This window comes from Oncorhynchus gorbuscha, linkage group LG21 (assembly GCF_021184085.1).
Source record: "Oncorhynchus gorbuscha isolate QuinsamMale2020 ecotype Even-year linkage group LG21, OgorEven_v1.0, whole genome shotgun sequence".
Classification (NCBI taxonomy): Eukaryota; Metazoa; Chordata; class Actinopteri; order Salmoniformes; family Salmonidae; genus Oncorhynchus; species Oncorhynchus gorbuscha.
This window is the reverse complement of record NC_060193.1, coordinates 13,995,646-14,021,915: the sequence shown is the minus strand read 5'-3', so window position 1 is coordinate 14,021,915 and position 26,270 is coordinate 13,995,646. Positions and strand designations below refer to the sequence as shown.

The window sequence follows — 26,270 nt, the reverse complement described above, 5'->3', positions numbered from 1 at the left end:
GCCTGGTGTATCTTTATGTACACTCAGTCTCCAGAATTCAGCCCATGCCCTTCCATCTGGCCTCTTATGTGCTGTTTTTTTCCTGAGGACATACACACTAACACATGGGTTATTTCCTGACAACAGACTTTCTTCTTATAGCAAGATCACGGATTTGTAATATTTAAATAACAGCCCTATGTAAACATTGTCTCAAATACCTTGCCTCCTGCCATTGATATAGTTATACATAATGATAGCCGAATTATGGTCCCTACAGCAACTGCTGTAAGAATAACATGTAATCAGTCAAGTGTCTTCCAGTTGGAAGAATATCCAATCCTAACAAAACTCAGTCATAAGTTTCTTAAACTTTTGCTATAGTGTTCAGAATTCCACCACTTATCACTTTTACCATAATCTGTGTAATGTTCAATTTTCTTTTTAGAATTGTCTCTATATTTTATATTTCTACATTTTTTACAGCCAGCTGTCCTTCCTTTTCTGTGAGGTATCTTCTCTAATAATATACATATTTCTAGAAACTAACACCCCTCCACTATCATAACCTTCTGCTCACACTGCCCTACCCTGTGCTCTGACCTCTTTCTCCCCTCTCTCTCCAGATGAAATCTCGCATCTTGTGACGGCCGGCCGCCCAACAACCTGCCCGCTTGACCCTATCCCCTCCTCTCTTCTCCAGACCATTTCCGGAGACCTTCTCCCTTACCTCACCTCGCTCATCAACTCATCCCTGACCGTTGGCTACGTCCCTTCCGTCTTCAAGAGAGCGAGAGTTGCACCCCTTCTGAAAAAACCTACACTCGATCCCTCCGATGTCAACAATTACAGACCAGTATCCCTTCTTTCTTTTCTCTCCAAAACTCTTGAACGTGCCGTCCTTGGCCAGCTCTCCCGCTATCTCTCTCTGAATGACCTTCTTGATCCAAATCAGTCAGGTTTCAAGACTAGTCATTCAACTGAGACTGCTCTCCTCTGTATCACGGAGGCGCTCCGCACTGCTAAAGCTAACTCTCTCTCCTCTGCTCTCATCCTTCTAGATCTATCGGCTGCCTTCGATACTGTGAACCATCAGATCCTCCTCTCCACCCTCTCCGAGTTGGGCATCTCCGGCGCGGCCCACGCTTGGATTGCGTCCTACCTGACAGGTCGCTCCTACCAGGTGGCGTGGCGAGAATCTATCTCCTCACCACGCGCTCTCACCACTGGTGTCCCCCAGGGCTCTGTTCTTGGCCCTCTCCTATTCTCGCTATACACCAAGTCACTTGGCTCTGTCATAACCTCACATGGTCTCTCTTATCATTGCTATGCAGACGACACACAATTAATCTTCTCCTTTCCCCCTTCTGATGACCAGGTGGCGAATCGCATCTCTGCATGTCTGGCAGACATATCAGTGTGGATGACGGATCACCACCTCAAGCTGAACCTCGGCAAGACGGAGCTGCTCTTCCTCCCGGGGAAGGACTGCCCGTTCCATGATCTCGCCATCACGGTTGACAACTCCATTGTGTCCTCCTCCCAGAGCGCCAAGAACCTTGGCGTGATCCTGGACAACACCCTGTCGTTCTCAACTAACATCAAGGCGGTGGCCCGTTCCTGTAGGTTCATGCTCTACAACATCCGCAGAGTACGACCCTGCCTCACACAGGAAGCGGCGCAGGTCCTAATCCAGGCACTTGTCATCTCCCGTCTGGATTACTGCAACTCGCTGTTGGCTGGGCTCCCTGCCTGTGCCATTAAACCCCTTCAACTCATCCAGAACGCCGCAGCCCGTCTGGTGTTCAACCTTCCCAAGTTCTCTCACGTCACCCCGCTCCTCCGTTCTCTCCACTGGCTTCCAGTTGAAGCTCGCATCCGCTACAAGACCATGGTGCTTGCCTACGGAGCTGTGAGGGGAACGGCACCCCAGTACCTCCAGGCTCTGATCAGGCCCTACACCCAAACAAGGGCACTGCGTTCATCCACCTCTGGCCTGCTCGCCTCCCTACCACTGAGGAAGTACAGCTCCCGCTCAGCCCAGTCAAAACTGTTCGCTGCCCTGGCCCCCCAATGGTGGAACAAACTCCCTCACGACGCCAGGACAGCGGAGTCAATCACCACCTTCCGGAGACACCTGAAACCCCACCTCTTTAAGGAATACCTAGGATAGGTTAAGTAAACCCTCTCACCCCACCCCCCCTAAGTTTTAGATGCACTATTGTTAAGTGTGTCCCACTGGATGTCATAAGGTGATTGCACCAATTTGTAAGTCGCTCTGGATAAGAGCGTCTGCTAAATGACTTAAATGTAAATGTAAATGTAAATTTATGATCCCCCTCAGATCCCCAATGAAGTTCCCATATCATATAAGTTACTACTCCTAATTTCCCAAAACATTCTCAAATCAATTTTAGTCAATTTATATCTAGTTAATCTATATCTATCCCTCCTCAGGAACAATATACACTTATGTTCCTCAAAACAAAAATAAATTGACGAACCAAGAAAAATATATACATATATACATATATATTTCTCTTTTTTTATATATATAATAAAAAATGAATGATAACTGCATATTTGCAAAAAATTACCACTACTCCTAATGTAAGTAAACCTGGTCTCTTCTCCATCCTTGGGTGTTATCGCAAAACAGACTATAAACCTTTTATTCAATTAATTATATCGATACAATTTAAAACATTAAAATTCTAATGACATAATAAACAAAATAAACAAAACCCTTAATCTAATATTCTGTAAATTCTGTCAACCTCCCTGTCTCAGAATTAGTTTCCAGAGCTTTCCTAGGCCTATTAAATTTAAACAGTTCTATATCCAAATCATAACTAAAAAGTTGTATAAATTGTCCAACCCAAATTCAGAATAACAGTCCCTAGTGCTTACTTTAACTTAAATTCCACCTTCTTAATTCAACACACATCATTCCAGCATGTCTATTTCAGATATGGTTCACAGGCCATCAGACACAGTTATCCCTCACTCTTCAGCCAGTAGGGTGCGTTTGAGCTTCTCACACACTTGTTGTGATAAAAATATCTCTCCCATGCATTAAAGCATTCTGACGTCACCTTCCATGATAACTCCCTTATTCTACTGGCAATCTCTCAGATGAGTTTCAGATTATGTAATTATCAACATAACCCTTGCAGACACCCACACTCCAATATTCCAATGCTGAAAATTTTGTGTTGAAACCCAAATGAAATTATCCCAGTACTTATATCATAAACCATTTGGAGTAACTGTCATCCCCTGTTAACATATACTTCCCTTCTATGTGCAGAATGAACAAAGCACATGTGTGTATTTACCCAAAGACCATAACCCCAGGGAACTGATCATTTTTCCTATGACCACATGTTAAATAAAAATAAACCTATTTGAGTAACTAGTCAATTTAAAATTACATCCCTTCATAATTTTCCTAAGGAAATAATATAATTTCAAAGTAATTGTACACTTTGAGTAGAGACGGGTGTTTCTTAGTCATTTTATAATGACATCCCACCTGTTCCAACAATTTCCAGTGAAGTTGATCAGTCTTCACGGGAAATTCTTAGGGTTCAGGGCATTTGACACCATTAAAATGTTTCCACTCCCGTTTTCTTATTAAGAAACGTTTTAAAACATTTTCAAAAACATTTCAATCCTTCTGCTTACCCAATTTGAAACGGAATTGAAAATGACCCCTTTCAAATTAAATCCACTAACACATATTTTTTGCGGTATAAGGTGTGCACCTACTAGAGTGAACCATAGGTTAAGAACGCACAGGAACTAGCCTCACTTATCCGGAACTCCATTTATAGCCGTATCCAGATACCTTTACTTTTAAAGCGGCTGACTATTACTAACTGCTTTCCTCAGTATCGCAGTCTCCAAGGACATTTTGACCAGAGAAAATGAAACCCCCTTTTCTAGAAAAGAAAGTGTACATTTCGTTAGCATTCACAATGTTACCTTTTAATCAGCAAGCCAACAGTGTTACTTATACATTGATTTAATTCTATAAGCGTAATAGCATTTTCAGAGAATGACGGTATAGAATGTCTATCAAAACTGAAAACCCCTTACGTTTTTCTGAACATGCGAGATGAGTTTAGCCATGCACAGAACGCATAGTTCCTTCCAGATCCCAGGTTTTTTCCCTTAGAAATTGAAAAACACCAAATATGTTACATTTTTCTTTTCCTCGAACTAACTTTAAAATACGTGGTGGTGATTTTTCATATACGTTTATTTTCCCGTCTTTTGACGCTAATAACAAATCAACCACGTATTTTATCACCACAGAAACTATTGTTTTAGTGCAAAATGATTCCAAGTGAGACCATTAGTAAATCCCATCGGTAGATTACTTAAAGTTAGGTAAAACGTGATCTAGTATGTATTTCATCACATATAAACTGTAATTTCCATGAACCACTTATTGATCGATCAGAGACTATACACCGCTTGATGAAAATATAGTTCTTACTAACCTCAAAACGATTAGTTGTAGCCTTTTTTATTTATTTTTTATTTAAAAGATGCAAACTCAAAGAAAAAGCATTCTCTGCTACTGCACTAAGTTCCAGGGTCACCTCACACTCATTCTTCCCATACCCATTAGCTCCTCATCTAAAACAGGGAGCTATTTCTTATGCTGAGATATTCTCTAGCTCTGCTGACCACTCGCACGTCTGCGAGGGCAAGCAGATTCATATCTGTCCCCCATCGTAATGTATTTTCTGATGGTAGAATGTTAACATCAAAACGCTGGTAAATTGAGCTTGTTATTATGGTTTTATGTGATTGTTCCAATTCATAATTGCCTCCCTTAATTGTTTATTTTATTTATCCTGTTTACCGGGTAATGTTGCCCTACATTATCCAGTTTGCTCTTTCATATTCAAGCCGAATTGTTAGAATTAACGTGTGCTTCTTTCAGGGACTCCATGGCTGTATTAAATTTGGCTCTCTATATTCCAGGGAGAAACAGTCCGTTTGTTTTCATGCCACTATTTATTTATTTTTTGCTCAGGAGGTGCCTCGCCCCTAAGATCTCTACTGGTGTTCTATTAATTTTTCAGTTGTCTACTCTGTTTCTTTTAACTTTACTAAGTGTTTTAATTCTATCTGATACTTTTCCTTTTAATTTAATTATTTATAATATCTACACTTTTTACTTATTGGTTCTTACTTATTATATTCTATTCTACTGTTTCTTATTGTTTTTATTCCTAATTTATCCTATCTTGATCATTTTCTCTAGTCCCACTCTCTTCTGGCTCCTGTAACCTGACACCTCTGCCTTTCCTTCAGGCTATTATTATCCCGCAGGCTCTCCTGGTGCAGAGCCCTGCTTCCTCCTACGGTCCTTCACAGTGCTGTAATGTCATACCTAGGCTATACCTCGTTACTTTATGTGTTTGTTTTCACTATTTCTTTATGTGAATTTTTACCACACAGTATAATTTGTGCTTACCTGTGTGTTCTTTCTCTCTACTTCACAAACCGTTATACTATATGTGCCTTGTTTAATACTTTTTAACAAGTTCTACGCATTCCAGAATAGTTATCAACACATTTATTATGTCAGTGTGTGTGTATATATATATATATATATATATATATATATATCTTTACGTAGTTTCTATCTTATCCTTATTTTTTCCAATATCCATTGATTCTATCCCCCTCTCAGTAAGAGTTAAATGCACTCTCCTTCTGACATTACACTCAGTCAACTGTCACAGAGGGGCTTGCTCATTCCTTTCCCTGATCAGTTGGCATACACACACACACAATTTCTTACTTCACAATTCTAGCTTGCTGTGATACACTTTCTCAACACAGAGAACCATCCAATCAGGCGTTTACACACATTTGTTCATTCACAAACCTCGTTTTACCTAAAATGACCTATGGCCTCTCAAACCGGTTTATATCCTATAGGTTTTTTTCCATGGTATGACAATACTACTGCCAAATCGGGTCAGTTTGTCTTCATACCCTTTTCACCCATCCAACGCAGACCTCTGTTGTTTTTATTTATTTATTTTATATATATATATAATTTTTATTGTAAAATATTTTTTCTCAGAGCTGGCCCAGCGAGAGGGGCAGTCCCGAATCACACACCCAACCTAAGTCGCCCGCTCAGGTTGACTGGGCTGTGTTTACGCACATCCCAAATCAGGTCCCGAGACAGTCGAACCCGGCCAAGTAGTATCAGACGGAACAACCCTCCCCACTAATCCAGACATGCGGGTCCGTCTGAACGACCAGAGCAGGTGCAAGCCCCCCCTCCGCTAAACACCCAACATCCGGCAAGGTTCACAGCCTTTACTCACTTAGTCCCTACACATGCACACATAAATTCACTTTTAACAACCCACAAAATCACACATGCATGCAGTTCATTGAATTCAACAATCTCTTAGCATTTACTGGGATTTTTAGGAAATTTAAATAGAGACCTACTTGACGCCCCTCTTGCTGGGACGGTATCACTGAACCAATTTACACAAACATTCAACTATGTAAGAACAAGCTTACCTTTCATATAGCTGGGTGGCCACCCGTTTGTGATTTTGTCCAAAGACACTGTCACCAGCCTGGAACGCCCCCAGGCCCCTTTGATCTCCTGGCTAGCTTGCCAAATCTGTCGTAGATAATTGTTACAGAAATATAATACTGTCTATAGAAATATAATACTCTCAGAAGAACTTTTGAATTCAATGTAGACTTTAATACAAGTTATTAAAAGCCGTGCTGATCCGCGGAATAGCCGCCGCTTCTTAACACTGGCTCTGCTTTTATACATACATAGTATTGGGGTACATCACATATGTAAATACAGTTACTCTCCCTTAGTATCTGCTTTTGGTTACAAATATGGCAGAACTCTTTCCATGTTCTAAAAATAATGTATGTACTGCATGCCTATGTTTTACGTGTTAGTCATCAGTTATCTTGCCTACATCTTTCTTCCTGTACCCTGCTGACCACAGCATGTTCAGCTGTCATGAATGCACGCATGGCCTTGGTTAATGTATGCCTACAAAAATAGAATATGGTCTGGGTGTCATATGGCCTGGATATCATCTTCTCTTAATGTGCATGTCCTTGCTACTTCAGCCTAGCAGCCAAACCTATCTACATGCAATGCTTAGTTTTCTTCAATGGTTTGCTCCAACATTCGCAAGCCGAAGAACCGTGAAGCACGGGAGTGGCAGCATCATGTTGTGGGGGTGCTTTGCTGCAGGTACACTTCACAAAATAGATGGCTCATGAGGGAGGAAAATGATGTGGATATATTGAAGCAACATCTCAAGACATCAGTCAGGAAGTTAAAGCTTGGTCGCAAATGGGTCTTCCAAGTGGACAATGACCCCAAACACACTTCCAAAGTTGTGGCAAAATGGCTTAAGGACAACAAAGTCAAGGTATTGGAGTGGCCATCACAAAGCCCTGACCTCAATTCCATAGAACATTTGTGGGCAGAACTGAAAAAGCATGTGCGAGCAAGGAGGCCTACAAACATGACTCAGTTACATTAGCTCTGTCAGGAGGAATGGGCCAAAATTCACCCAACTTATTGTGGGAAGCTTGTGGAAGGCTACCTGAAACGTTTGATCCAAGTTAAACAATTTAAAAGCACTGCTACCAAATACTAATTGAGTGTATGTAAACTTCTGACCCACTGGGAATGTGATGAAATAAATTAAAGCTGAAATAAATTATTCTCTACTATTATTCTGACATTTCACATTCGTAGAATAAAGTAGTGATCCTAACTGACCTAAGACAGGGAATTTTTACTAGGATTAAATGTCAGGAATTGTGAAAAACTGAGTTTAAATGTATTTGGCTGTATGTAAACTTCCGACTTCAACTGTACTTGTTTTTAATCCTCCTTGGAAGGCCAATAACTTGTCACTTTGTATCAAAAACAGTTATCCTATTCACACATTGTGATGTTGTTCATCCTTTTTTATCATTTTTAAATATTGTAATCCCATTCTAGATTCTCTCATCCAGATGTACTTACAGTCAGTGCATTCAACTAAGGTACTGTAGGTAAGACAACCACAAATCAAAGTCATTGAAAGTAAAAACTTTCTCTAATAAAGCAGCTATCAGCAAAGCCCAGTGAAAATACAAGTGCAAGTGCTAGGCCCGGGATTCAATTTATCTTCAGGTTATCAGCAATGCAGATTTTAATAACTCAATGTTCTCACGGTCACGGAGATCTCATTCACGGTAACCACTGCATATGTCGACTCAATCAGAAATTGCCTTCCGAAGCTGCATTGTAGAGAACCTGCAGTCTGATTTTATTCTGGCATTAGAGCAAAACAATAAACCAAAACATTGAGTTTTTATTTCATAAAAACTAAAATATTATATTTACAGTTTTTTTTACATATTATTTACATATTTTACACAGGTATCATCCATTCACCAATTCTCCCACTTCTCCCTCTGAATCTCATCCTACAAATGACTCTGTTAAAGGATATCTAAATTCCTCTGTATTATTTCCCAATCAGAATTAAATACTCTGTCAATGCATTCGAAGGGATTGTATGACCCAATATTTTTATAAGAATGGACAGAGCCCCGGTCAGGTAACAGCGTTTAATTCAAGAGAGTACTGGGTATATACACATTTTTCCACAGGTTATAAACTGAAAATGACGTCAGCGTTTCCTAAATGTTCGATCTCTTCATGACACCGGTAGAGAGGCCCTATAGTTCTCGAGCCTTCCCTCCTCGCCTGTAGCCAAGGTCCGTTTGTGTAGATAGCATTCTAGACAGTCTGGAGATAGTCCGTCCCTGCCATCTGGAGATAGTTCATTCATTTGTACAAAGGCACTGTTCTAAACTCCTGACTATATTACATACAATTGGGAATGGGAGCAAGAGAGACAATTCTTTATGTACAGTACATAATAGCATTTGGACTAGTCAGTCCTGATTGAAATGTATACATAATTAGTCATCATTGATAAAAATTCCCTTAACACTCTTAAACAGGAGTGAGAAGTTACTTTATACCAGTGGAGGCTGGTGGGGGGAGCTATACGACGACAGGCTCTTTGTAATGGCTGGAATGGCATTAATGGAACGGTCTCAAACACATGGAAACCACGTTTGACTCAGTTCCATTAATTCTATTCCAGTCATTACAATGAGCCAGTCCTCCTATAGCTCCTCCCACCAGCCTCCTCTCCATCATATGATTATTTAGCCCTCAGTACTGTGCTCTATCTCAATTTATCTTTCCTTGATTCCTCGCATCCTCCCGTATTGGAGGTTTCTCTCCATGGTTCTAAACCTCCGATGTTTTTTCAAAAAGCGAGGGGACATGATGAGAGGAATCGAGGATAGATGAATTGCGTTCTAGGTCTGTTTGCTGATCTCTAGAACACACCCTGTCCTTGTAGACCAACCAACACAGGACACAGTCAGTGATGGGTCTCAGGCACGGCAGATAGTGGACAACATGACTAAATCCCTGCATCCAAGCAGTTCTGTGGTGTTGTATTATCCAGTAGAGGAACTCAGGAACATAGAGTATCATAAAAGTAAACATGGCCACTGCTAATACCTTCAAACGCTGACATTGCTTTTTGGTGGGGTTCACTGCTGGCACAGTTATGAAGGTTATCACACATGCTGCAGCAACTGTGACCACAGCACCCAATCCAAATAAAGTATTCAAAACATAGTAAAATAAGTAGTTCATATCAAATATATGTGCAAGACATGTAAATAAAGGGTAGATGAACCACACACCGGTGTTCATTAAGAAGGTGACCATGTCAGAGTTGTTGACAATATACACACTGACAGGCACGAACAGGGAACACCACCGACGAACCAATAGACTGTCAACTTGCTGAAGATGCGATTTCAGAGACCAGATATTATCCAGAGCAACCGTTATTTGAAAAAACAGACCGCAGAATCTTGACACTGAGAACAGTGTGTATACTGTAATGCACCACCAATGAGCATGCCAACAGGGAACCCCGGTTAGCACAGTTTCCACAATGAAAGGGGAAGCGATCAGCTGCAGAGCGTCAGTAACAAGGAGGGACACGAAAGAGAATGAGACAGGTATTATTTTCCAGTGCTTACAATAGAAGGACAAGATAATCCAACCAAGGGCAGGGAGGATTGGGACAATTCCAAGGAGAAGAAGCACTGACACTGCAATATCCTCTGATTCAGGGACGTAAAGGTCATCGTCAGAATACAGAGTATAATCGCCCATGTCGTTTTCCATGGTGGTGTTTGGTCACTGATTCTTTCACCTCTTGAAGCTAGGGGGCAGAATTAACGTTCCCAGTCTCCTAAGTGACAAAAAAAGGGAAAAGAGAATAATTAAAGATTTATCAGGGCTTGGGGAACCTTTTATTGATGCCATATAAGTAGCTTGTGTTATTTTTCTAAATCTAAAATATGTTTAAATTGTAAATGTAAAGCTACTAAATTGAAAATACATTTAGATACTACTTACTACCTGATACGTTTTCAAAATGCTACATAGGGCAACATAATTTGTTTGAAATATTCTGCATAATCTTCATACACTGTATTACAAGTGGAGGTCTAAATTAAAATGCTTATTATCAAGTAGCCTAACCATAAAAATGTGAGATCAATCATAAACAGTGAATAGGAGTAATGTGCTTGTAGGATTAAAATAACAACTGTCTCATGTGAGTTTTTATTTGAAGTCTTTTAGAAAATATACACTACGGGTCAAAAGTTTTACAACACCTACTCATTCAAGGGTTTTCCTTTATTTTTAATATTTTCTACATTGTGGAAAAATAGTTAAGACATCAAAACTATGAAGTAACACATAGAATAATGTTGTAACCAAAAAAGTGTTAATATCAAAATATATTTTGTATTTGAGATTCTTCAAATAGCCACCCTTTGCCTTGATGACAGCTTTGCACACTCTTCGCATTCTCTCAACCAGCTTCACCTGGAATGCTTTTCCAACAGTCTTGAAGAAGTTCCCACATATGCTGAGCACTTGTTGGCTGAATTTCCTTCACTCTGCGGTCTGACTCATCCCAAGCCATCTCAATTTGGTGGAGGCCAGGTCATCTGATGCAGCACTCCATCACTCTCCTTCTTGGTAAAAATAGCCCTTACAAAGCCTGGAGGTGTGTTAGGCCATTGTCCTGTTGAAAAACAAATGATAGTCCCACTAAGCAGAAACCAGATGGGATGGCCTTTGCTGCAGAATGCTGTGGTAGCCATGCTGGTTAAGTGTGCCTTGAATTCTAAATAAATCACAGACAGTGTCACCAGCAAAGCACTCTCACACCATAACACCTCCTCCTCCATGCTTTACGTTGGGAAATACACACAAAGACACAGCAGTTGGAACCAAAAATCTCGAATTTGGACTCAAGACCAGAGGACAAATTTCCACCGCTCTAATTTCCATTGCTCGTGTTTCTTGGCCCAAGCAAGTCTTCTTCTTATTGGTGTCCTTTCGTAGTGGTTTCTCTGCAGCAATTTGACCATGAAGGCCTGAGTCTCCTTTGAACAGTTGATGTTGAGATGTGTCTGTTACTTGAACTCTGTGAAGCATTTATTTGGGCTGCAATTTACGAGGCTGGTTACTAATGAACTTATTCTCTGCAGCAGAGGTAACACTGGGTCTTCCATTCATGTGGCGGTTCTCATGAGAGCCAGTTTCATCATAGCGCTTGATGGAGGGGGGGTGTCGAAGAAGATTGGTGTCAAGTGCAAAAAGAGAGAGCTGTGCACCAGACTGAGTTCTGTAGGGGAAATGGAAGTGAATGAGGCAGAGTTAAGTGAAGTGGAAGGTGTGGTGAAGAGCTTGGAACCCGAGCCTGGCGTCGTTGGACATGATAAAGAAGAATCTGTTCCATTAGCAGTGACATTTTTGGCGAATGTGGATCCTCTCCTTTTGGCAGATCCATTTGTGGTTTCAGGGTGGGTGAGAAAGGAGTTTGGTGCAGTTGAATCAGTGAAGCTAATCTGTATTGGACTTGTGATATTTGTTTGTATTTCTTCTGACCAGGGGGTGCAGGTGCCACGTATCTTGGGTCAAGATCTATTTTTTCTTTGCTCTTATGAACAGGGCACCATTTAAAAGAGTGATTCTTGGGGTAGCGTTAAGTGGTGGAGCAATTGAAGTTGAAAATTCCTGCCATTTGTGACGCCCTCCGTTTGGTCCGACGCAGACCCCGTGGTGAAACAGAGGAGTCACTGGCAGTCCTTTTTGAGTTTTGAGTCAGAGTCTCTACCCGAAAAAGTCATGTTCGGATATATCAGTTGTCCTGTTAGAGCTTTTGTAGAGGAAGATGGGTCAAGGGTGAGGGATCCTGAGAGGATCCCAGTGAGTAGTAGATTTGTGCCAGCACACAGGGATAGGCCAACGAGTGATTTATGCTTCAGTAAGGTTGGCTTCTTCGCGCATGACGCTTTCTCAGTATGGAAAATTATGTTTTATAGCATGTACATTTTTCGAAAATCAAGTATGGTTTAAATGCCAGGATGTTATACTCAATTAATTTGAAGACGTGGGCTGCGAGTGATAGGAGAAGTAGCCAAACAACAAACTAGGTTACTTAAGTGTTCTTTTTTTTAAATTAGAGTGGATTTCTGTTTTCGCATTGAAGGGTGTTTCTTGTTCTATTGGCCTTCATCTTTTGATTTGTGAATCTGTCAACACCAGGGACTCTGGATGTGCCTGCGTTATTGATGTCATGTTAATCAGACCTTTTGATTTGTGAATCTGTCAACACCAGGGACTCTGGATGTGCCTGCGTTATTGATGTCATGTTAATCAGACCTTTTGATTTGTGAATCTGTCAACACCAGGGACTCTGGATGTGCCTGCGTTATTGATGTCATGTTAATCAGACCTTTTGATTTGAACATATGGATTGTTTTAGTTTTATAGGCTAGGCTACCTATTTAATTACGTTGTTTATGGATAAAGCCGTAGCAGTCATTCTGATCTCGTTCCCAATGATAAGTGCTTTAGTTTAGCTTTAGCTTTAGTTTAGTATGTTGCTGTCCAGCGGTTCTGAATATGTCAGGCACCCGACTTTACAAATGTTTCTGTGCAAATAGTCTTTTGATTTGAACATTAGAAAAGTTTAGGTATGTGTACTAGGATATTTGATTCATTGCACTGTATATATGTTAACCTGTTAATCCTACCCCCTACTTTTTCGAACATTCTGTTAAAAATCGCGCAACATTTCAGCGCCCTGCTACTCATGCCAGGAATATAGTATATGCATATGATTAGTATGTGTGGATAGAAAACACTCAGACGTTTATAAAACTGGTTAAATCACGGCTGTGACTATAACAGAACGTGCGTTTCATCGAAAAGCGCAGGAAAATCTGATCACTGAAAATGGAAATATATATCCATGCGCGACTTGAACCCATTGATAAAGGTGGTCCTCTGTAGCACAGTTGGTAGATCATGGCGCTTGTAACGCCAGGATAGTGGGTTCGATTCCCGGGACCACCCATACGTAGAATGTATGCACACATGACTGTAAGTCACTTTGGATAAAAGCGTCTGCTAAATGGCATATAAAAAGGTGAACCACATTTAATGGGGCTGAGGTTGCAATACCTACAGCTTCCACACGTTGTCTAGAGTCTTGTCATTTGCCTAGGCTTTGTTTCTTGGTCAAACAGACGCAAGGCAACGCATTTCTTCCGGTCTCCGACCGGATATTTTGGTTGAGAATTACCCGGACATTATTTCCAGACGGACAGCTAAAGAATATACTTCGCCTCGTGATCAATTTGATCGCTTATTAACGTTTAATAATACCTAAAGTTGCATTACAAAAGTATTTCGAAGTGTTTTGTGAAAGTTTATCGTCGACTTTTTTAATTTTAAAAAATGACGTTACGTTATAAGACGCTATTTTTTTCCGTTTATCACACAGTCTTCATAGATCGATATCTAGGCTATATATGGACCGATTTAATCGAAAAAAGACCCAATAGTGATTATGGGACATCTAGGAGTGCCAACAAAGAAGATGGTCAAAGGTAATGAATGTTTTGTATTTTATTTGTGCGGTTTGTGTAGCGACGACTATGCTAATTATTTTGTTTACGTCCCCTGCGGGTCTTTTGTGGTGTTACATGCTATCAGATAATAGCTTCTCATGCTTTCGCCGAAAAGCATTTAAAAAATCTGACTTGTTGCCTGGATTCACAGCGAGTGTAGCTTTAATTCAATACCCTGCATGTGTATTTTAATGAACGTTTGAGTTTTAACTAGTACAGATGTCTAGATGGGACGCCTGCGTGCCAGGTAGGACCAAGAGGTTAGGTAGGACCAAGAGGTTAAAGCACTTTGGTTGCACTCATAAATATTTTGAAATGGAACCAAATTACCTGTTTCTGTCTTCAGTCCTGTTTAAAGAGGATAGATGGGCTATGGCAGGATTGTTAAACTCATTCCATGGAGGGCCTAGTCAGTGTCTGCAGCTTTTTGTTTTTCCTTTCAATTAAGCCCTAGACAACCATATGTGAGGAGTTCCTTACTAATTAGTGACCTAAATTAATCAATCAAGTACAAAGGAGGAGCGATAACTGACAAACACTCGGCCCTCCGTGGAATGGATTTCACACGTGGGCTACAGTATTGGTCGAATGTGGTAGTCTGCCTATAATCAGCCTGAGTAGGCCTAAAACTCCATTCTTATTCTATTAAGTTTAGAGGAACTAATCAAATTGAAAATGAGCTATTATCATGCTGGTTATTGCGACGCATGTCTGTTGAATTTGTAAAAACCCAACCACACTTGGCCCTGCCCCGCCTCACCTACTCAGCCAGTGAGGAGCTGCTACTGCATTGTGGCCGTGGTATGTTGCATAATTTTTACTAAAAGGTACTTGCTAAATAGTATGTGATGAGTATATAGTATGCCGTTTAAATATGTAGTATGCTAGTATGGGTTTTCGGACACAGACACTTTTCTGTCAATTTCACTAACTTATCACGTTGATGTTACATCATTTTCTTCATGATTGATAGTGAAAATTAAGAAACCTTCAGGATTGTTTCTGTTTTATTCATGTTTGTTTGTTTGCTATTTGCAGTGTTGTAGTCGAGTCACGTAACCTTGTGTTCGAGTCGAGTCCCAAGTCCTCTGTACTCGAGTCCGTGTCAAGTCACGAGTCCATATGGCTGAAGTCTGAGTCAAGTCCATGTCTGAGTCACGAGTCTATCAATTTATAATAGGTTTTATTACGCAGTTGCTTTTGGTCGCCATCAGATGGCAGTATACCACCCCTCCCTCATTAGAAAACTAATTTACAGTTTATCTCTACCTCAATTTCTGTTTATCACTACCTCAGAATTTCTACTCAATACCTGTGTTTCAATACTTATTTACTACATAAATTAATGGTAAGTCAGGTGCTCAGCTACCGCTCATTGATAATTGTGTAGGTTTTTATTGCAGAATGAAAACTAAATTATCAGAACCTGCCCACTCCTATTTCTGAGTTCAATTTTCAATTCCATAAAAAGCATTTTGCAAATAAAAGTTTCAGATTGTATCTTATTTTTGGATTGGATACATTACATTTTCATTGATTTACATTATGTTGATATAAGTATTAAAAAGGGTAAATGTACATTTATCCTGCCTGTCTGCCTATTTCAAGACATGACATATGAGGGTACAATGGGATACTTGATGATACTTTTCTCGTCAATAATCTTAAAAAATATATACTTAAAAACTGGAAATCAACCAATCCTGAATCAACAACACAAAAGAAAGGCCAAATGCTTTATTGTGTATAAATGTTGAAAGTGTGTGGTGGACGGAGAGAAACTAAATGGTGCAGTTAGAGGCCATGTGGAGGAGAGTGACGTGATGGGGGTGTGAACAGTTGGGTCTGGTCAGGGGTGATGTTATGGATGTTTGTGTGTGTGTATGTTGTCGATGGTCTGTGACAGTATGTGTATGTTTTCTATTGTTAAAAAAAAGAACCATAAATAAAATCTTACAAAAAAAGCATTGTATTAACATGTGTTACATAATAATACAGAAATTGCCTTTAAATTGAGTTTTGTCATTTTAGGCCTACCTTAATTCTTCAACTATTTGCAGTCAACAGTGGAGTGTGGTCTCTCATCCAGTGTATGGAAAGCTGACGATGACCCGCTCACATCTGGCTGGTTATCTGCACAAATGAATTATTTGTAACAGTGTCATTTACAAGGAATGGGGATCTGGACACTTTCACATTCATCAGCACCTCTCCCCCAGTGAAATATAAATCTCTTAAACCTCATGTTTCACTTTAAACCCCGCCCCCCCCCCCCCCCCAACAATAAGGTGCATTACATTATGTATCAATCTGATATGACAGTCTTTTTCAATCCAACATTGTAAATTGGAGATATAAAAATGATATACTGCTGGGCTGAAGTGTGTGCGGTGTGTCTCAAGAGGGGGGGACACTAAAATAAAGTGAATTCTTCAAAGCATCCTCAGCACCTCCTTTATCACGTAATTTACCAACAGGAACATTTCAGTAGGCGGTACTCCACATTACATGGCACAACTTTCAAACTATGTGTCTATATATTATGTAATATTGTTTTCCAACTGGAAAAGTAAAAAGAAAAAAAATCTCTCTTTCAAATAAAGTGTACAGAAGAGAAAGGGGGATATTGAGGGAGGGAGGGAAAGAAAGGGGGGGATGTGGTGAGGTACGACAGACAGACAGACAGACAGACAGACACAGACAACCTTTCCACAAAGGTAAGTGCTATCCGGGATGCTTGGGACATCCCTACCCCCCATTGAAGTTGACATTGAAAATGGTTACGGTTAGGGTTGGGTAAGAGTTAGGGTAGGGGTTTAGGTTAGGGTTTAGGGACATCCCAAGGACACTGGATAGCACTGCCACGACTCTTTACACTAGAAAAAGTTCCCCATCAATTCAGGGAAGTCCACATCTGACTCTTTATCATTTTGGAAATCAATAGAATGTAAATACATTTGAATGGAATGTACATTATTTTATGTTAAAAAAAAACAATAAGACCAAATGTGGATGTAAAAATATAGAACAATATCATTTTTGCAAAATACTTTTTGGGGGACTTAAAAATCAAATTCACAAATGAGATATTTTGTATTTTTATATGGCAAACAAACAAAACACATAAAAAAGAAAACAATATTGAAGGTTTCTGTAAGAGAGTGGTGTGAAAACACTTTTTGGGGTTTCAGTGCCGCATCAAAACACACAAACTGTGTTTTTCATACAGCTAATGGTTTAGAAATGCAAATAGTTTATAGCTTAAATATTGATTGATGATAAGTCCCTATTGAAAATATTTTTTTGTGGAATTCCACCTTCATTTTTTCAATGCTTTCGACAGATTATAACCCCAAGGGACAGTCAAATGGAATTGTACCCACTCTACCATACAGCCAATAATAATAATAATATATCCCATTTAGCAGACGCTTTTATCCAAAGCGACTTACAAGTCGGCTGGGGCCACTACTTTTACATATGGGTGGCCCCAGCGGGAATCGAACCAACGACGCTTGGCGTTGCAAGCGCCATGCTCTACCGACTCAGCCACACTGAGTACATAGTATGCAGTTTAAATACTGTATGTAGTACTCTAGAATGGGTATTCGGACTCTGACAATTTTTTTGTATATTTCACTGAAGCCAGGTGGACACTACACGACTTTCAAAAATCCTAACATCGCTGAGCCTCTCACATTAAACAGCTGTCTTTCCTGCCGTCTTTTCTGTGTTGCCAACGTAGTGGCACAGACGGGGATCACACACTACAGTATTATTCACTTGTTCGTGAGGAATCTCGATACCAGGCTGTCTCGCCAAAACAATAATATGATTCGATTTACGTAGCTACGAGCTGTGGCTCAAAGCAGCCCCATAAACGTCCAGTCAGATATTCACGCTTGTCATACAGAGTTGAAATATCTAGCCAGCATTTTGAATTGAATAACATTGGTTGTAAACTTCAGAGCTGTAACGATTTGACACTTTGGCTTTGGTTAACGGCAAGTAAAAACGCATACTTGTAGTAGTCATCGCTCCTACTCTGGTCTACTCATTCTGGGTGACGCGAAACAACCTTATGATCCTACTGTTTTCTTCTCTGGCGAGCTCTCATTGGCTATTGCTGATCACCGTTCTCAAAACTTGTTGTAGCACATCTCACACTACAAGAGAATCACAGATTTTGTGCGGATAAAATCAAACCTGTTTGGAAATATTAGGACGTCTGGGACTGCTCAAAGACGAGATCGGTAGCACTCAGATTGCGTCTTTGACACACTCACATTAAACGAGCGTCGGCGACAATCTACTTTCCCATTATACTCAAGGGGAGAGAGAGAAGCTAGCGTTGTTTTACTATTAAACTCAATACTAGTATTGTTTTCAATTCCTTAAAGCAATTTGTGTTTCTTAACCATTTTAACCAGGCAAAGCTAAATAGTAGGCTGGTGGATACAGAGAAGCAAGATAGGCTAGACGTTGCGGAAGCGACTATGATCGGAAGCGGATCCGGAGCAGAGCCTGCCTATCTGTCCACAATCATTATTTTCTGCGAATGCAGGGCGTGGCGCTTTCCACTGCTAGATAATGGAACCGCCGCTGCTGTGCTGCGCGCACCCTGTCCTTCTACTATTCTGTTTATCATAGTAGCCTATCCAGTCCAAGCGCAAATACAAGCTACGAGAAGGCGAATCCGAGTCACCAATGGTCGAGAAAGCGAGTCCAAGTCTGAGTCACTAATGCTTCAATCCAAGTCCACTCACAAATCATGAAAATCGGGACTATAGTTTGACTCGACCATACTATCTATCTAAGATTAAAATTCAAAATCTCCAATTTGTGTTTAATTTTCAATTCCCCCAAAATATTTTGCAATTAAATATTCCAGATTGTATCTTGTTTTGGATTGAATACCTTATTACATTACATTACATTTAAGTCATTTAGCAGACGCTCTTATCCAGAGCGACTTACAAATTGGTGCATTCACCTTAATTTCATTTGTTTACACTATATTGATATCAATACTATATAGCGAGTAATCACCCAAGTAACGTTTAATTACCCAAGTAATATTTATATTGACATGTTGTTACATAATAATGCAGAAATTGCTTTGAAATAGGGTTAAGCGTTTTTAGGCCTACCTTAATTATTCTACTTTTTGCAGTCGACAGTAGAGTGTCGTCTCACCCAGTGTAAGGACACGTTAATTATTTGTAACAGTCACTTACACGAAATGGAGAGCTGGAGACTTTCGCTTTCACTTGGAAGATATCACGCACTTCTCCCGCCGAGAAGGGATCAAGATTTAGTCCAATTAACGTCAGATAAACATTTTCGTAGCAGGTTAGAATTTATGCAGCAGTTTAGGAGAATTCAATATTAGCTAAAATGCTAAACATTTCAACTTTTGAAGTTACTTTGACAACAGTTGGATCCCTTCTAACCATGACCCTTGGTGCACTATACATATCTCTTAAAGGTACAGTCTGTGCTCAAGTGTGGGCCATTACTGAAACAAAGTGAATTCTTGATTGAAACTGTAAATTATAAGCACCCTTCGAGATTTTCCTATTTTATATGTTTTTTTTCTTTGACATTTGTAAGATTAAAATACAAAGTCTCATTTGTGAGATTTATTTTCAATTCCATGAAAAGTATTAAGCAAAAATGTAATTTTGATATTTTCACATTCTTGTTTTTTTTTCTTGAAAAATTACATATATTACATACATTATATTGAATTCCAAACTATGACTAGTCATATTTCATATTTGAACTTAACTGAATTGCCTGAGAAACTGTTTCTAGTGTAGAGATTTGTCTCAAGTTCTGTCCGGGATCCTCTGGACTACCCTAAACTCTAACCCCTACCCTTATCCTAACCTTAACCCTTACGTAGCCCCAACCTTAAACCTTACCTTAACCCTTACCTTAACCATTTTAAATGTCATCTTCAATGGGGTAGGGATGTCCCAAGCATTCCAGACAGCATGAACCTTTGTGGTAAGGCCGTCTGTCTGTCGGTCGGTCTGTATGTCTGTCTGTCTCTCTCAGTGGATGTGAGGTTAGAAGAATACCTCACCACATATCCCTCTTTCCCTCCCTCCCTCATCTCCCCCTTTCTCTTCTGTTACTTTTTCTTCATTTCACTGTTCAGTTTTTCAACACAAAACACACATACGCTTTATTTGAGAGAGCTATTTTTTAAACTTTTCCAGCTGGAAAACATTCCAGAATGTATAGACACATAGATGACATTTGTGCCATGTAATTTGGAGACCTGCCTATTGAACCGCCTACTGAAATGTTCCTGTTGGTAAATTACCTGATAAAACAGGTGCTTAGGATGCTTTGAAGAATTCACTTTATTTCAGTCTCCCCACACTGCACACACTCCAGCCAACAGTATATAATCGATTATATCTCCAATTTACAATGTTGGATTGAAAAAGAGTGACATGTCAGATTGATACATAATGTATATGCACAACTCTTTATTGTTTGGGGGCGGGGTTTAAAGTGAAACAGCCTTTAAGAGATACATATATTTCACTGAGGGAGAAGTGCCGATGACCTCCAAGTGGAAGTGTCCAGATCCTCATTTCTTGTATGTGACACTGTTACAAATAATTCATTTGTGCAGATTAACAACGAGAGCCATTGGTATCGTCTGCTTTCATTTTACATTTAAAAAATTTAATTAAAAAATGCTTTCCATTCACTGTGTGAGCGACTACATTCCACTGTTCTCCACTGTCGACAGAAAAACGTTCAAGAATTAAGGTAGGAACACACTATGTCAAGATAATTTCTGCATTATTATGTAACAACATGTTAATACAATCCTGTTGGTTGGGTTATTACAATGTTACTGACTGTAAATTGATACCTAACATTATTAGTGTGTGTGTGTGTGTGTGTGTGTGTGTGTGTGTGTGTGTGTGTGTGTGTGTGTGTGTGTGTGTGTGTGTGTGTGTGTGTGTGTGTGTGTGTGTGTGTGTGTGTAGATATGGCGTATCTCAGCATGACAGAAGACCAGTTGCGCTGTTCCATCTGCCTGGATATCTTCGTCCACCCTGTCTCCACTCCGTGTGGACACAACTTCTGCAAATGTACGCCATGTTTTATGGAACTTTCCATGGATCCCAACTTCGTATTATGTCTCATACAGTAAATTGTATATATTTTTTGTCTGCCACTGGTTTACACTGATTTGTCCCCCAGGGAGGAATAAATACCCTATCTATCTATCAAACGCTTGTATCTATGACTACTGGAATATCAGGGACTCAAACGTCCTGACCTCCACATCAACACATTCGTTAACGAGATAATCAACCAGTTCAATTCGGCATAAGAGGACATTTAGCCACACACCATTTTGCCATTGAGAGAGGTGTGTGGTGTGGGACAGCTGAGTAAAATTGTAAAGCCAGGAGTTTTTGTTCTTGATCATGTGACCTGACTAGGAAACACTCCAGGCATTGTTTAGAGCTCATAGCTAGGGCCCAGGGTTTTACCTAGTATGGTCAATTAAACAATTGTTAATTTCCCAGGCATACATAACATCAGTGGTGTTGTGTTATTTTTTTATGTGTGGGAGTGCAAATATTTTTTTCAATTACATCATCATTTCTCAATCAAGGTTTGTACAGATAGATGTAGACTATTGAATATCATTGTAGAATATGCATAAAATACCATCCGTCCATTGCAAAGTCTACATATTCCCACATATATTGTCTCGAGAAATCTTTATATCTTTAATACCCTCAAATACCAAGTTAGGCATACTTATTTCAAAATAGGCCATCATCCCTGTCAATCATGAATGATAATTATTCAGGTTTAACATGTCCAAACTCCAAACTGCATCTAAATGGCAGTCATTTGATCTCAACGCTGTAAAAAAAAAAAAAAGCCGACTTGCAAAACGTTAGAACAACAATCATTGGAAATTAAACTGGACAAAGAAATGTGAAAAAGTTTAGTTCAACTGTTAAAAGTAGTTGGCCCACCAATTTCTTTTAGTGTTCTGGATTAATATTGTTTTATGCGCAAACCCAAATTTCACTACAAGAGGGAGGGTTTTCAACCCATTTGCGCATGCTCATTGGGATCGTTGAACACATTGTTATTGTTGCCCTGTTCCTCTGATATGGGGTTTCCTAATAATTTATTCAGGGGCTTCAAGCTCTAAAAACCAGTGTTACCATATTCGCGGCTTTCAAAATGTTGGGCCACTTTGAAAACGATGTCCCCGGTGAAAATATATTTGTCGCCGGTTGCAGATTTTTGGGCTACTTCTATGTTGCACAGCGGCTGCCATGGCATTCCTTTCACTGTGACCCTCTGCTGCTGACTGGCAGGCAGTGAGACAGGCTCACGCATTAGATTGAATCGTAACATTAGTCGGTTAGGCAGGGGAAACACATTTTAAAAAATAGCACTGGCTGTTGTTGACAAGCATATTCGTTTACAGATTATTCATATTTAATTCAGTGATTAAAATTATGACCCCATCCTCAGTAGCCTATTCTAGCAGGCTATTTGGGAAACACAAGAACATAACTCTTAATCACCTCGCTATTCATGTTGAATAAATTAGTCTGTTAATTTGAACTAAGCAAGCTGCTTAATGGTTCAGTTTACATCTCGCCTACATCTTGTCCAGTCTACTGTAGACTATTTTAAATTAGATGTAGGCCTATCAGGGGCCATAGGCTACCTGTCTTTATCTGAGCAAAGCATGGCAAAATTGAATTACAATCATAAACCCAGAGTTTAGACTCTAGCCTATGCCTATTGAAATTATAAATCAATCTCGCAAATGGGCCATTTGTATCCTAAACATTTGGTTCATAATAACATCACTATTGGCAGAAAATAGACTAACATTCGTTTTTTATGTTAATCCAGGTTATTCTTGCGCAGAGATTTAGAGATCCTCTGTCCAGCTTTCATCACTCAAACCCGCATAAATTTTGCATATTTCATACACAACATTGTAAGTTACACATTTTTTTGATTAAAATAATTTCATACTGTTTTTGGACTCATGATTGTGTTGAATGCAGCAGATAATTGCTGGTTTGGTTTTGCATGTATTATTCAACAGATAACGTTTGCTGTGTCTGGAGTGGGCTGGCTAGTAACTATTCGTAATGGGAAACCGGGGCTTTCGTAAGGCTTTTGCGCTTTAATCATTTTGAGCCAGAAAATGGTTCATTGCCCTGGGCTTCATTCACAATGCACAGTAGTGACATCTGCTGGTCAGCAATAAATAGATCTCACATCATGCTTCCCGTTTTTTCCTTCAAGTTTACTATTTTTCAAAAACGCTTAACACAAAAGCTTATACTATACTAAATAAAAATAATTATTTGAACAACAGTACAGAAAGTGTGCTTTCACACAAAACTAAATTCCAAATAGTGTCTTCAATGGGATTCGACCTCATACCCTCACTTCCCATAATGTTCCATAGTACCCTACTCAGTGGCGCTTTTAGCATGTAAAATCTTGGTGGGACAAAAAAATGTACATTTGTGGGATGCATGCCAGCAATGCTACTAAAAAAACACTACCCTAAACAATACATGCATTGCACTATAACGGTGACAAACGGTGCCCACAAACTGTTAGGGCCTACATAAAGCTGTCCCAACAACAGTCCCAACATCTTACCACTCTACACCTGGCTATCAGCGGAGTGTTATGCAGGTGAATGAGGACCCAAAAGCGACTTGGCGAAAACAGAGTCTTTAATCCAGTTTAAGGAAATAGCAATACTCCTAGACAAATCGGAGCGGTAAATAAAGCATAAGAAACAATTTCACTCGTAATCACGAGAACTGACTGGAGACTCGATAATGAACTGCAGGTTGCCTCGGGAAGGCACTTGACCGTAGCAGACTCAGACACCTGCTCACCACGCAGCATCTGAGGGAAACACGACACGACAGGGCGATACAAAGACACAGCACGGTGAACAGTATACAAGGATCCGACAGGACAGAAACGGAAAACAAGGGGAGAAATAGGGACTCTAATCAGGGGAAAAGATAGGGAACAGGTGTGGGAAGACTAAATGATTGATTAGGGGAATAGGAACAGCTGGGAGCAGGAACGGAACGATAGAGAGAAGAGAGAGAGAGAGGGAGAGAGAAAAAAGGGAACGAACCTAAAAAGACCAGCAGGGGGAAAATGAACAGAAGGAAAAGCAAAATGACAAGACAATGTAAGACAAAACATGACAGTACCCCCCCACTCACCGAGCGCCTCCTGGCGCACTCGAGGAGGAATCCTGGCGGCAACGGAGGAAATCATCAATCAGTGAACGGTCCAGCACGTCCCGAGACGGAACCCAACTCCTCTCCTCAGGACCGTAACCCTCCCAATCCACTAAGTATTGGTGACCCCGTCCCTGAGAACGCATGTCCATGATCCTACGTACCTTGTAAATAGGTGCGCTCTCGACAAGGACGGGAGGGGGGGAGGGAAGACGAACGGGGGTGCGAAGAAAGGGCTTGACACAGGAGACATGGAAGACAGGATGGACGCGACGAAGATGTCGCGGAAGAAGCAGTCGCACAGCGACAGGATTGACGACCTGGGAGACACGGAACGGACCAATGAACCGCGGAGTCAACTTACGAGAAGCTGTCGTAAGAGGAAGGTTGCGAGTGGAAAGCCACACTCTCTGGCCGCAACAATACCTTGGACTCTTAATCCTACGTTTATTGGCGGCTCTCACAGTCTGTGCCCTGTAACGGCAAAGTGCAGACCTCACCCTCCTCCAGGTGCGCTCACAACGTTGGACAAACGCTTGAGCGGAGGGAACGCTGGACTCGGCAAGCTGGGATGAGAACAGAGGAGGCTGGTAACCCAGACTACTCTGAAACGGAGATAACCCGGTAGCAGACGAAGGAAGCGAGTTGTGAGCGTATTCTGCCCAGGGGAGCTGTTCTGCCCAAGACGCAGGGTTTCTGAAAGAAAGGCTGCGTAGTATGCGACCAATCGTCTGATTGGCCCTCTCTGCTTGACCGTTAGACTGGGGATGAAACCCGGAAGAGAGACTGACGGACGCACCAATCAAACGACAGAACTCCCTCCAAAACTGTGACGTGAATTGCGGACCTCTGTCTGAAACGGCGTCTAACGGGAGGCCATGAATTCTGAACACATTCTCGATGATGATTTGTGCCGTCTCCTTAGCGGAAGGAAGTTTAGCGAGAGGAATGAAATGTGCCGCCTTAGAGAACCTATCGACAACCGTAAGAATCACAGTCTTCCCCGCAGACAAAGGCAGACCGGTAATGAAGTCTAGGGCGATGTGAGACCATGGTCGAGAAGGAATGGGGAGCGGTCTGAGACGACCGGCAGGAGGAGAGTTACCTGACTTAGTCTGCGCGCAGTCCGAACAAGCAGCCACGAAACGGCGCGTGTCACGCTCCTGAGTCGGCCACCAAAAGCGCTGGCGAATAGAAGCAAGAGTGCCTCGAACACCGGGATGACCAGCTAACTTGGCAGAGTGAGCCCACTGAAGAACAGCCAGACGAGTGGAAACAGGAACGAAAAGAAGGTTACTAGGACAAGCGCGCGGCGACGCAGTGTGCGTGAGTGCTTGCTTAACCTGTCTTTCAATTCCCCAGACTGTCAACCCGACAACACGCCCATAAGGAAGAATCCCCTCGGGATCAGTAGAAGCCACAGAAGAACTAAAAAGACGGGATAAGGCATCAGGCTTGGTGTTCTTGCTACCCGGACGGTAAGAAATCACAAACTCGAAACGAGCGAAAAATAACGCCCAACGAGCTTGACGAGCATTAAGTCGTTTGGCAGAACGGATGTACTCAAGGTTCTTATGGTCTGTCCAAACGACAAAAGGAACGGTCGCCCCCTCCAACCACTGTCGCCATTCGCCTAGGGGTAAGCGGATGGCGAGCAGTTCGCGGTTACCCACATCATAGTTGCGTTCAGATGGCGACAGGCGATGAGAAAAATAAGCGCAAGGATGAACCTTATCGTCAGACTGGAAGCGCTGGGATAGAATGGCTCCCACGCCTACCTCTGAAGCGTCAACCTCGACAATGAATTGTCTAGTGACGTCAGGAGTAACGAGGATAGGAGCGGACGTAAAACGTTCTTTTAGAAGATCAAAA

The 26,270-nt window shown here is 40.9% G+C and overlaps 1 protein-coding gene and 1 long non-coding RNA gene across 7 annotated transcripts; one reads left to right on the top strand and one right to left on the bottom strand.

Moving 5' to 3' along the window:
• Positions 1 to 8,617: 8,617 nt before the first annotated feature.
• LOC124007795 lies at positions 8,618 to 20,164 on the bottom strand. Of its 6 annotated transcripts, none has more exons than XM_046318561.1 (3): positions 20,037 to 20,164; positions 16,135 to 16,230; positions 8,618 to 10,352 (listed from the first exon to the last, which is right to left on the bottom strand). In XM_046318561.1, the coding sequence occupies exon 3, from the start codon at positions 10,283 to 10,285 to the stop codon at positions 9,326 to 9,328; it is 960 nt and encodes a 319-aa protein (XP_046174517.1). In that variant the 5' UTR covers positions 10,286 to 10,352; positions 16,135 to 16,230; positions 20,037 to 20,164; the 3' UTR covers positions 8,618 to 9,325. The 6 variants fall into 6 exon arrangements, with proteins under 6 accessions (XP_046174517.1, XP_046174519.1, XP_046174516.1 ...); XM_046318563.1 differs by having other exon boundaries at positions 20,025 to 20,080; XM_046318560.1 differs by lacking the exon at positions 20,037 to 20,164 and adding an exon at positions 19,248 to 19,619.
• A 371-nt stretch (positions 20,165 to 20,535) lies between these two features.
• LOC124007800 lies at positions 20,536 to 21,361 on the top strand. Its single transcript, XR_006834010.1, has 2 exons — positions 20,536 to 20,889; positions 21,114 to 21,361. It is a non-coding gene; the product is annotated as an uncharacterized LOC124007800 (long non-coding RNA).
• Positions 21,362 to 26,270: the final 4,909 nt, after the last annotated feature.

What these genes read in the sequence shown, in the direction of transcription:
- LOC124007795 (XM_046318561.1), bottom strand. Translation starts at nt 10,285, where the DNA reads ATGGAAAACGACATGGGCGATTATACTCTGTATTCTGACGATGACCTT.